Source organism: Dunckerocampus dactyliophorus, chromosome 6 (genome assembly GCF_027744805.1).
Source record: "Dunckerocampus dactyliophorus isolate RoL2022-P2 chromosome 6, RoL_Ddac_1.1, whole genome shotgun sequence".
Classification (NCBI taxonomy): Eukaryota; Metazoa; Chordata; class Actinopteri; order Syngnathiformes; family Syngnathidae; genus Dunckerocampus; species Dunckerocampus dactyliophorus.
The window spans coordinates 6,106,997-6,119,250 of record NC_072824.1 but is presented as its reverse complement, the minus strand read 5'-3'; the positions used below and the strand labels follow the sequence as shown (position 1 = coordinate 6,119,250).

Below are 12,254 nucleotides of genomic sequence, written 5' to 3'. Positions count from 1 at the left end.
GCGTATACATGTGACAAATAGGTCTTTGTGTTGAGTTGACAAAGAATGCAGCCACAGTTTATGTCTAATTTGCTGCTGAAAGAGGAAATGTTATGGCAGTTTCGCTTTGGACACACGTGGGGATTTTTACGCACAAACGTTTTTCTGCGCACTTTAGAGGGGGCGAGATGCTTGTGGACAACAAAAGATGACTTTAGACAAAAACACACGAAGAAGAAGAAGAGTTGCTGGGTAAATATTTGCAGTCACTGTGAAGAACTTTAGCTGCTTGTTTCCTGAGTGCGTGAAAGCGCGCAGTGGTTGCAAAAGGGACAAATCGCACGCATGCACGTGCGCGCACGTCACTCGACGCACCCCTGATTCCCCCTCCCCCTCTCTTTTATTCCCAAAAGTTTTCCAGACTTTTCTCGTCCACGCCTCCCTGACAGGCGAGCAAGCAGAGGCCCACATCACACAAGTGTCACACATGAGAGCAGCAGCGTGGACCAGGACTAAGACTCCTACCTCGGCCATGATGGCCATGATGGGGGCTTAGAGGCACCTCCAATCACCACAGGGCAAGGCAGGAAGACGAAGGAGGAGGTGGTGGTGGTGGTGGTCATACATTTGCACGACAAGGACCAAAGCGCGTGCATGTTACTCGGAGGGCTCCACGTCGTGCACGGCGGCGAGGAGCAGGACTTGGACGTCATGATGCTGCAGAGCCCGCTCACCTCCACTCCCTTCTCCGTCAAAGACATCCTGAAGCTGGAGCAGCAGCAGCAGGCCTCCATGGAGCTCCAGCAGCACCAGCGGACTCACCTGGCCGCGTCACCCCGACACACGCACTACCACAGCCCGCCGCCCTCCTGCATGCTGGCCCGGGACAGCCCTCCGTCCTTCTCGGACGCCGACGACAACCCCATGGTCTACCTCGGGGCGCTGGCCAGAGGGGGCGAGGAGGACGACGAGGAGGACGATGAAGAACGCGGAGGGGACAGCGGCTTGTCCACGGACGTGTACGCGCACAGAGGCGGGCTGCAGGGGTCCAAACTGGAGACCCCGGACCTGGACGAGCAGGAGAGGAGTGAGTCTCTAAGGCCTGCACACTAAAATGACAAAATAAAACAATAAAGATCATTATAGCAAAACGATGTATGAAACAGAAAAGCAGAATAGTACAGAAATGAGTATTTATATTCGCATTCATAACCAAAAATAATCTTCAACCAAGTGCAACATTGCATTCTATCCTTGTTTATAGTGCACATTAAAAACTCAAATAAACCACATCATCAGAATTTTAAGGTCAATATCTTCAGTCGTATAGTAAGTGAATGCATGAAATAAAAAAGTAGTTTTTTAGTCAAAGTAAGTCAGCAGTTTAGGACGCAGACATACAGTATACCCATATAGTATTATAGTATAACATATAGTAGTATAGTATAGTATATAGTATATATATATACATATACATATATATTTAAGCCAAATAGGACGTGCCGCCTGGTATTGCTATCTTATTAAATACTTAAATTTTTTCTTTTGTGCCTTTTTTGAGGTATTTTCGGGTTGTTTCCAGCAAAGCAAAACACATCAATTATTATTTCACGTCTATGTGCTAAAAGAACAAATCCAGTGGTGTCCAGTGAGACTTTCGCACATCCAGTAGAAATAAGACAGTGTATTTTATTCAATTGAGAGTATTGTACAGCTTCCACGTGGGTCCAGCAAACCAGAACATTATCGTTTAAAAAAGCATGGGGAAAAAAACAAAACTGTAAAATCAGTGTTCAGCAACATATTTCTTTTTTTTATGATACTTTGTGTTATTTTATCATTATTATGAAATCTTACAGCAGGCTTGCAGGGAATGCACTGAGAATATAAACGAACAAGTACTGCATGCTTTCTTTTGCAATAAGTCAAATCAAGAAGTATAACTGCAGTCATAAAAATCCGCCTATAAACAGATGCTTTGTTTCCGTTTTGCTACACAGTATTAATAAGACTGAAGAATCTGAAGTCCTTCAAATTGGAGTCTTTTCTGGGCACTAATAAAAAAATAATAATTTATTATATAAAAAATGATTTCATTAGCTCAGCAGTGTGAATATACAATAACAGGAATAAAGATATGATATAGTTTTGCACTAATTTATATACAGTATTATACAGTAGGATATTTATATAATGTAATCAGAGTGTATTAGAAATAGTACCGCAAGATTAAAGTGCCTTGCATGCCTCAGTGGTTCTTTCATTTATATTAAGCATATGAGGGTAAGGATAATAACGAAATTAGGGGCAAATGTGTTTCCATATAGAAGAGTGAATAGAACATTCAACAACAATGTACAAATAAAGCATAAAGCATGTTCCATTGGTACATGCGTGTTTTCCGTATGAAGTAATTAACAAAAATAAGTGGGATTAGAATTTGAGTTAGAAAGTTGGAGAGTGAATTAAGTCATGAAACAATCATATTAAGAAAGCCAAATGATTGAGTGTGTTTCTCTGCCTCCTTCAGGGCTGCTCGTGTTGGAGCCCCGGGAGGAGGCAGCCGAGGGCGGCCATGGTGACTCTCAGCGGCCGGCACAGAAGCCCCGGAGCCGGCGGCGGCCCCGAGTGCTCTTTTCCCAGGCTCAGGTGTTCGAGCTGGAGCGTCGCTTCAAGCAGCAACGCTACCTGTCCGCCCCCGAGAGGGAGCACCTGGCCTCGGCCCTCAAGCTCACGTCCAACCAGGTGAAGATTTGGTTCCAGAACCGCCGCTACAAGTGCAAGCGTCAGCGGCAGGACAGGACCCTGGAGACGGCTGGGCAGCACCGCCCTCCCCCACCGAGGCGCGTCGCCGTGCCAGTGCTGGTGCGGGACGGGAAGCCGTGTCTCGGCGGTGGGGCGCAGGGCTACGCGACCACCGCGGCTCCATACGCAAGCAGCCCGTACGGCTACGGAGGCTACCCGGCCTACACGTACGGCAGCCCGGCCTACCAGAACACCTACACCTGCACCTACAGCAGCCTCCCCCCGCTGCCCCCATCCAGCACCAACAACGCCTTCATGAACTTGGGGGGGCTGGGCGGCTCTCAGCAGGCCCAAAACCACCAAGGCAGCCCGGTGACGTCCTGCCAGGGCTCCCTGCAGGGGATCCGGGCTTGGTGACGTCATTTAATTGAAGGACAAAGAGGACGGATGCACGATGTGAAACACTTTTATTGTTGCTTTCTCCTTTAAAGCTGTCAGTGAGTTTTTGTGTTGCAGAGAGATTTCACTTTTATTCTAATAAATAAGACAAAGTTTGCTTGACTTTGTGGACGTCATTGTCACATAAAGTGCTGGTCCACTTGGGACCTCTTTGTCCCGGTGCCAGCGGACGTGCTGAAAGGGGGAAGACAAGCTGGTTTCATGAAAGTAGTCCAGCACAATGGCTCTTATTGGACCGGCAGGGGAGGCAGGAGGGGGTGTGCAGGGTCCTCAGCAAAGACAAAAGGGACGCAGGCCTTCTGGAGATTGACGTCCTAATATTCCCACATGAGAGCGCATAGTGCAAATGTGCCCACTTTTGTTCCCCCTCGTCAAGCTTTTTGTCCCCCCCAGAAAGGAGCCGCGTGGTGCGAGGGGCAGCCGGGCTGGAGGTGGTGCCAGCAGGCGGGAGGGGGGCTTCTTGTCAAAGAAATGGGTTTTTATTGCTACAAGTTGCACCATTTAGCCAAAAAGAGATGGGGGGGGGGGGGGGGGGGGGGGGGGGGGGGGGGGGGGTACGGGCGTGGGGTGGTTCGAGTCCTGTGGTCCATTATGTTGGTTTGGGGTGGAGGGGGCTTGTTCTCACAGGTAACATTTAAATAGAATTTTAAATATGTCATTTAATAGAAGAAATAGCACAAACGATAAGAATACATCATTAATAATTGTTCACGTGTGTCCCTCAATGGACACACTTGAATTGCTCTTTAATGAAGTGTGTTAATTAGGCATTATAATGAAATGGAATAGGAGACATTCCCTCTATTAACTCATTGTCATTCTTCCAACTTGCACGTTCAACCAGTTAGTATACATTTTAAATATCTACATAACAAAATTTAGCAAAGAAAATTCTGCTTTTAAATAAAAAAAAAACTTTAGGGAATTATTAACATAGTTTGTTAAAAAGAGCAACATTCGATGGGGTTTTTATGTCCAAATTTAGTCATTTTAAATCAACTTAAGAAATGAAAATTGTATCATTTGGAAAAACAGCTGAAATAAATAAAGCACAAATAACTAAATCATTTAGTCATTCAATAAATATAGATGTTCAATTAGCATTATTGCTATGACAAAAATCCTCCACATGAAGAACAAGAAGGTAGTCGTTAAAAATGGATGGGTAAGATGCTAATTTCATGTTACTCATTGACGAGCAAACAAGTGCAGGTCAATTATTAACAACATGGAAGTGCAGGGTGTCAATTAGAGGGGAGGGACATCAATTATGCATCATTTGTCCCTCCTGTTGTGCTCTAATTGGACTCCCTCCAGTGTCACAAGCTTGTGGAAACATCTCCTGACTCAACAGTGAGCTTCTCAAACAATTGGAAAGCACCATAAAAGAAGAAGAAATCCAAAAGTGCCCCCTCCAACCCCCCATACAAACCCATGCTGACAGTCTGATGGGCTCCTTGCTCAAATTGAGATCTTTGGATGATCTATTTGGGATGAGACAGCGTTAATGGAGGATTGTTGAAGAGCTGATAAGGACGTGTGCCCTCAGGTGACGTACACAGACACAGGTGAGACACCGTCTCTGTCAGCCACTCAGGGGACACTTCATGAGGCACGCCACCTCATGCCAGAAATACTAAGATGACAAATAATGATTTTTACACTTCTTACAAGGTATTACTTAAACATGAGGTTTATTATTGCGCTTGTATCTTACTGAAAACTGCTTCTAATATTCGGAGCCTCTCAACTCTGCACTCGCCCAACACAGTAAACAACGTAACATTAAGGAGTGGGACAGGAGGACCCAAATGTTAGCAACACTAGCATAGCTATGTGAGCTACATGCTAACATTACATCTTAACAGCAACATCATGCTAGGTTAGCCTATACGCATTGAAGAAAAACAACTGATCAAATTTACAGCAACAGATAGTTGGCAGATCTCTGGGTGGCATTTTAAGATGTGTAGTGAAGCCTCCTTTTTTTCTGTGGGCGTATTCACCGGGCGGGCTCATCTTCCTTAAGCGTGTTTTTGTAGCAGATTCCTAAACCATGCAGAGTGCTCCTGTTTTACAGATGATCTTTGACAAATGTTTTTGCAAAAAAAAAAAAAAAAAAAAAAGAGCTCATCCCATTATACACTGCTCAAAAAAATTAAGGGAACACTAAATTAACACATCCTAGATCCGAATAAATGCAATATTCTTATTAAATACTTTTGTCTTTACATAGTTGAATGTGCTGGCAACAAAATCACACAAAAATGATCAAAGGAAATGGATTGTATTAACCCATGGAGGTCTGGGTTTGGAGTCACGCTCAAAATGAAAGTGGAAAAACACACCACCTGTTGTCTGTTCCATTTGCTCAACAGATTGTGAAAATGGTTGTCAATCTGTGTTGCTTCCTAAGTGGACAGTTTGAATAATGGTGCAGCACTTTTGACTGAGTGTGAATTGCGTGTTCCCCCTTTTTTCTTTTTTTGAGCAGTGTAGATGCCATATATCACGTACGACACAACGTTAAGCAGATGGACATGGGGACACAAATGTTAGCAACACTAGCACAGCTATGCGAGTTACATTAGATTTGAACAACATCCTGCTAGGTTAGCCTATTAGCCGAAGAAAAACAAAACGATCTAACTTTCAACTCTCCCATGTCTGCACCTGACTGACTGACAGTTGGCAGAGTGCTGGGCATCATTTTAAGATGTGTAGTAAAGCCTTTTTTTTTTTTTTAAACATACACATCAGGCTGGCTTATCTCGCTAAGGGTCCAAACAAAAAACGTTAGCAGGACTCCATCACACAAGAAAATAAATGTTTCTTTTTGTCAGCACAATTACACTAAATGGGTTTTCTTTTAGGACGTGTGGTGAAGCCTGTTTTTTTCCCCCCTCATGTTAAACACACACACTGACCATCATCAAAAATTCACTTTTGCATCATTTGGGTGCCTTTAAAGATTGCATCTGCAGTAAATATCACACACCATCAGTGTATCATCGCCATGGAGTGGATCCCAGCTATTATGGGATGCCAGCGCTGCATTTAGAAGAGTTCTGCTCATCGTCGTCTCCCGTCAGACTTCCTGACAGCAGCTAATAGATTTCAGCACGGACGGGAATGTTTGGTTTAGCTTCTCTCGATGGTTTCCCGTGTCCGCGGTGGGAGAGCGCGAGGGCGGCCAAGTTGGAGACGCTCCTTTGGCTCGTCCATCAGCCTTCTCTAAATATTTGCACGGCCGTCCACATTTATCCTGCGAGCGCCGCGGCTTTCTGGGGCAAAAACATGGCGTTCCTGGGAAGATAGCAGCACGTTTGTGTCCAAAAGATTTATCCCAAAGTGCCAAACACACATAAATTCACTGGGAGGCGTGTTTCTGTAAAAGTCATTAGGATCATTTATCAGCTGCAGCTGGGAGAGAAAAAGCACAAAAAAAAATCATCAGCAGCTGATAAATAAGAGTCACTCAAGCAGGGGTCTGCAAGGTGGGGCCTGGGGGCCTTTTGAGGCCTGCAACTCCTTATTTTTAGTTATTTTTTTTTATTCTACAAACAAAATTAGTCTCAGAACATTGTACAGAAAAACTGAAAGTGGACCAAATCCCCCCGAAACATTGGAACGATTTGAGTCGATTGAGAAACATGGAATATGGAAAACATTGTTCTTTTACTTTCAATAGGAATTTTGTCCCAAAAAATATGGAATTAAGCAAAATGTGGACATTTTTTGGAATGTGTGGCTCGCTGTGTCAACACAAATACCATTGCCATCATGTCCAGAATGAGCTGAACATTTTGATGTTGGAATGGTTTGTATGGGTTGATTGGCCCACACCACAGTTTGAGGAAACGCAGCGGTGTTGCAATTAATGTTGCGCCACAAGCGGGAACAAATATTGACAAAGAAAAGGGTATTTTGAATGGTAAGTTTAGCTTCAAAGCCCTGGCAGATAGCTCTCGCGACAAGACCAAAGTTATTTTGATCTACTGTCGCTGCGAGTACATCGAGTCCCAAATGCCACTTGCTGGACTCGGATGGAGGACTGAAGAACTGACAGAGAATACGCTGGAGCACTGCGGGTATTTTTTATTGTCATTTATACCGTGGCATACGAGCGTCCCAACTAACGGGTGCTTTTTATTTACGAGCCGTCTCTTGGATACGAGCTGCTAGTTACCGGCAGGCATTGCAGAAGACGGCTATTTGGAGGGCTGGTGTCACCTTAGCATGTGGGGACAAAAGGTGGAAGTGAGCGAGCGCACACACAGCGCTCAATGAGATGGCAGTAAAGGCTCGCGAGGGAAATATATTGCCGTTGTTATATTATTATTATTTATTAGCAATTTATTAGCGTTTGTGCTTGAACTGCTGTGTTTGCCGGAGGACAGAATAAAACTAAGAAAAGTGTGATAAAGTGTGTGTAAAAGTGAAGTATAATCTGTAGCCTGAATACAGTAGGGCGCCGTCCTACTTCTGTAAACGACTGACTGTTCTTGAGCACGTTATTTTTTGTAACTTCTCAATATTTATTTTTCTAACACTTATTTATTATCAAACCTATTTTTCATTTCACTTACTTGGTGGGTGTTTTTGCAAGCCTTTATTGTAAGAGAATTGAGAATTGCTGGAAGAGTATTAGATTTGAGTGATGGACGTTTGCCTTCCCAATGTCTGCTTTTGTTTGTTTTTTTAATACACTGGGGTCCATTTTGTGTTGAGCTGTTTAAAAAAACAACAGCCTTTAATAAACAAATTTGCATAAATCAAACATTATCCAGTCTTATGTTGGTAGGTGTATTAAAAAGGTCAATGATCTTTTCAAAAGGTACACTTACAGTATAAACACATTTCTGTGATTAATTGCAAGTTAACTATGGACAAAATGAGATTTTTATTGATTGACAGCCCTAGCTTTGACATATTATTGAATTATTGTGCTTTTACATACAGTATTTGTTTTTACACATTTGTTTTCACATATTGCATTTTTTTATTACTGTATTGTGTTGTTACATATATCATTGTTTTTAAATATTGTTTATACATTCTTGTTTCGTTATATTTGTACATATTCCATTGTTTTTTTTACATTTATTTTTTATTATTGTGTTCTTATATATTATACTACTACTTTTTATTTTTTTTACATGTTGAGGTTTTCAATATTATCATTATATCGTTTTTACATATTGCGTTTTTATCTATTGAAATTCGAAGAATATCAAACACATTTGTCATGTTGCGGTCCTCAGAGGAAGAAGTTTAACCCCCTCCACGAGTTTACAATGTGAGAGGCGAACATCACTCCTCTACTATCATCCACCTTTGATTCCGCCCATCCTGTGTGTAAACCCCGCCCCTTCGCCGACTTCATAAAAAGTTTCAAGAGCTCAACTGACTGCTCGTTATTGTCGCCCTGGAACATTCCAGGCAGTGGTTGCCATGGCAATGCGCTCACACACGCCCCCTATTCATCAGCTGTCTATCAACGCCGTGCCTCCTTCTCATTGGCGATTCACGGCATTGACGTGACAGCCACTTTACCGTCCACACTGTACGCTGACATGTGTCGCCATCTTGTCCTGACGTCACGGCCCACGCGCTCAGATTTAACCAAAGCCATCGCTGGACGCCGCATCTAGTGGGTTTGTCCACTGCTTGTGATGCGGCAACGTCGCCGCCATATTGGATGTGTCAAGGATGCGCTGTAAATGAATACAAGTAAATGTAGTACTTACTTTCATAAGGCGCCTTTCTACAAATAAATTTAAGTTAATTCCTCTCGATTAGACATTCACACACGCACTAATATACTTGGGAAACAGTTGGGCACCAAAAACATTATATTTGATCTTCTCAAATTTTTGGTGCCTCAGCTCTCGATGCGGCATCTATCTGTGTCTATGCATTTAGCAACAGGAAATACAAAATCATGCTAACATCATGCTAGCCACACCCACACCGGCTTAGGCGAAAACTTCAGAAGCGGTTTATATATATTTTTTGGTAGCAGTAATATACCCAAAAAGATTAAACCTATTTTTTGTCTTGTCCTAGCAGGATTATGCTTTATTATGGAAAAACTGCAGAGTTGATTTGTTTGTAATGCAAATATTACATAAACAATTGTATAAAGTTAGCAGGGTTACGCAGAAACGTCAACACCAATTGTTCATTCTTAACCAGACACAACTTTGTTAGCAAGGGTGTTTGTTTATAGTGCAAAGTAAAGCGTACAATACAATGTTTGTCTGTTTGCTAGGAGCATTTCGCAAAAAAAACTAAATTACCTTGTTTCTTACAAATACGTAAAATCTTTACGCAATTTTGGGCTTTTTGTTATCAAGATTACACAAAAACTAGAACCCTTTTTTTCAAGCAGTATTGTGCAAAATTACAACCGATTTTTTGTTTGATTAGAATGTAACGCAAAAAATACATCGACTTTTGTTAGCATTGTTATGTATTAAACATGTTTGTACAAACGTTGCATGCTTTTTGTTAGATTACACAAAATGACACAGATTTTTATTGGTATTATGCAAAAACAAGAGCAAATCATTTTGCTAGCACTATGGCACAAAACTACACTACCAATATTTTGTTTTATCGTGTAACACAAAAACCGCATCACCAATTTTTGTTATGCAAAAAAAAAAAACATAAAAGTTTGTCACTTTGATTTACCTACAAACTTTGCAATTGTTGCTCCTGATAGCAAGGTAATGCAAAAAAAAAAAATTAAATACGCAAAAAAATCAGTTTATTGCATACGATAAAAACTACATCAAATTTAGTTGCAACAGTATCATGCAAAAACGACAACAATTTTTTTTTTTTTTTTTTATCTCGTAACGCAACAACTACATCATCGATTTTTCTTTGACTTGAGCAGTTACGCAAAAACTACACAGCCAATTTATTTATGTCAGCGAGACCATGCAAAATAAAACTACTTTTTTTTAGTGACACAAAAGCATTACATTAAAAAAACTTGTCACATACACCAACATATACACAGCAGTTTTTTTGTGTTTGCAAGATTAGGCAAAAACACAACTAATGGCTCCTGTTTATCAGATAGTGCAAAAGATTTGCTGTTTTATTCATAGGATTACACAAAAACTAGCCAAGATTTTTTTTCTTTGTATAGTAAACGCAAAATCGTAGCAAGCGATGTTACTTTTTCTAGAGCTGCTGTATTCGTGAGGGGGTGTGTCCGGTTGCTGTTTACCTCCAGGCAGCCCCCATGGCCAAGAGTTGCCCGTCATGTCTCACTTTACCTCCGGGCTCGAAAGCTGATCAGTTACGTTGGACAGGAAGTCCTCGGAGTGGGAGGTCACGACATGCCTCCACCCTCAGCCTGGAGGGCTGCATGGCAGCAGCTGAGGTCGCAGCCAAGGTCAACATAAGGCGCGTGGATGAAACACAAGACAAATGAGGTGGACACGCAAACTCCAAAATCTCCCCTCCCGATTCGTGTGAGGAGCACCATCCTCCTGTCCAGCTGTGATAAATGTTCCAATTCGTGAAAACCTAATCTTTCCATCGACGCCCGCAGCTGACAAAGTTCCCCTTTTCTTTTAATCACTCGTGAAAGAAAATCCATTAATCTTCATTCACTGCTAGCAACGCGGCACGCGACTGGCGACGCCATCTTGTTTGTTGGCCACCCTCAACGTTCAACACCAAAGAAACCATTTACTGGCCTAGTAAGAAATAATGAAAATACAACTAATGTATAGTTTTAAGTCACATTCTTCGGTGACACATAAATGTAAAAAGAGGTGAAGCAGTGCTGGTAGTATGCAGAAGTTTGCTAATAAGTGAGTTCACGTTCGTGCAATTCGCCATCCAGAGTGCGCCGTCATCCGTCATTGGGGGCACATTTGCTTGATAGCAAACACAATCTGAAAAGTTGTCGTAAAATGCTGATAACTGATAAAATGATAAACGTAGGAAAAGTAAAACATGCAGTGTTCGTGCATTTGATTGTGCTTTACTGGCTTCGTCTGAACCACTTGTTTGACGTGGTCTTGTCTTGCATTCGAGGTATTGTTTTAAACATTTTTATTTTCATGCAGCCCCCACGTAGTGCAACACATACGTCTGATGTAAAATCCATTGTGACTGAAAACACTGACTGTAGTAAATCGAGCTCTAAAGTTACACGATACTACCCTCTGCTGGACACATGCGAGTATTACACCGGAACAAACACTACTTACCTTAAAGTGCGTGCGACTTACACCTGAAATGAAGTCACAGAAGACACTCAAGCACAACATGCGGGGGAATCAAATTAAACTAAGACTAAACAACAGAACAATGCAAACAATAAATGGCTCTTCAGCACAGAAAATATTTTGTACAGCTGTGGTGGTAGATGCTCACTCTTAAACACAGCTGTTTATAATATTTGGAAACACTTGCTGCTAAATAAAGCAGTAAAATATTAGAAGGTGCTGTGAGTGTGCTGCAGTTGAGTAGTTATGTAGTCAAAAGTAGAAAACACGAGGCGTGGACAAGTGGAATTGTGTCTTGGAGCACCAAGAGAAGTCCCTGCTTCTGCGAGGAGCTGCCTTAGCGACTTTATTTACAAGCAAACAAAAATAAAGGCGTCGCTTTCTAGCAGCGTTCAATCAAGCGTCTTGTTTTTCACATTACACGTTAGCTCTCGCTTTGTCGTCTATCGGGCTCTTTGGCTTGCCAGCCTTCTTTTAAAAACTTGGCAGAACATCGGTGAGCTTCTCCACTCACATTTCAACTTCTAGGAGCACAGCTCAAGAAAAGACAGACTAGTCTCTAGACAAGTTAGGTAGCGGTTTAGAGCTTCATTCAAATATACATTTCTATTATTATTGTTCTTATTTACACTGCTGTATGGCTTCCAAAAAAATGAAGTCATCCAAGTATTAGTGAGAGTTGTGCGTTGGCTGTGTGGCGGCTAACTGAAGGCAAGGTGTGACGTTACGTTCATCCAAACGTTATTTCCAGGTTAGCGGTCGCTGCTAACCGCTTGGCTCGAGAGAAGAAAATCAAAAATCAAATCAAAAAGA

General features: G+C 42.1%; 1 protein-coding gene across 1 annotated transcript; it reads left to right on the top strand.

Moving 5' to 3' along the window:
• Nucleotides 1–449: 449 nt before the first annotated feature.
• Nucleotides 450–3,220, top strand: LOC129182532 (homeobox protein Nkx-2.3-like). The gene is made up of 2 exons (XM_054778777.1): nucleotides 450–1,066; nucleotides 2,510–3,220. Exons 1-2 carry the CDS (start codon nucleotides 634–636, stop codon nucleotides 3,139–3,141), a joined length of 1,065 nt encoding a protein of 354 aa, XP_054634752.1. The 5' UTR covers nucleotides 450–633; the 3' UTR covers nucleotides 3,142–3,220.
• Nucleotides 3,221–12,254: the final 9,034 nt, after the last annotated feature.

What these genes read in the sequence shown, in the direction of transcription:
- LOC129182532 (XM_054778777.1), top strand. Translation starts at nt 634, where the DNA reads ATGTTACTCGGAGGGCTCCACGTCGTGCACGGCGGCGAGGAGCAGGAC. An exon ending in CCTGGACGAGCAGGAGAGGA is followed by an intron (nt 1,067 to 2,509) that starts GTGAGTCTCTAA and finishes TGCCTCCTTCAG; the next exon opens with GGCTGCTCGTGTTGGAGCCC.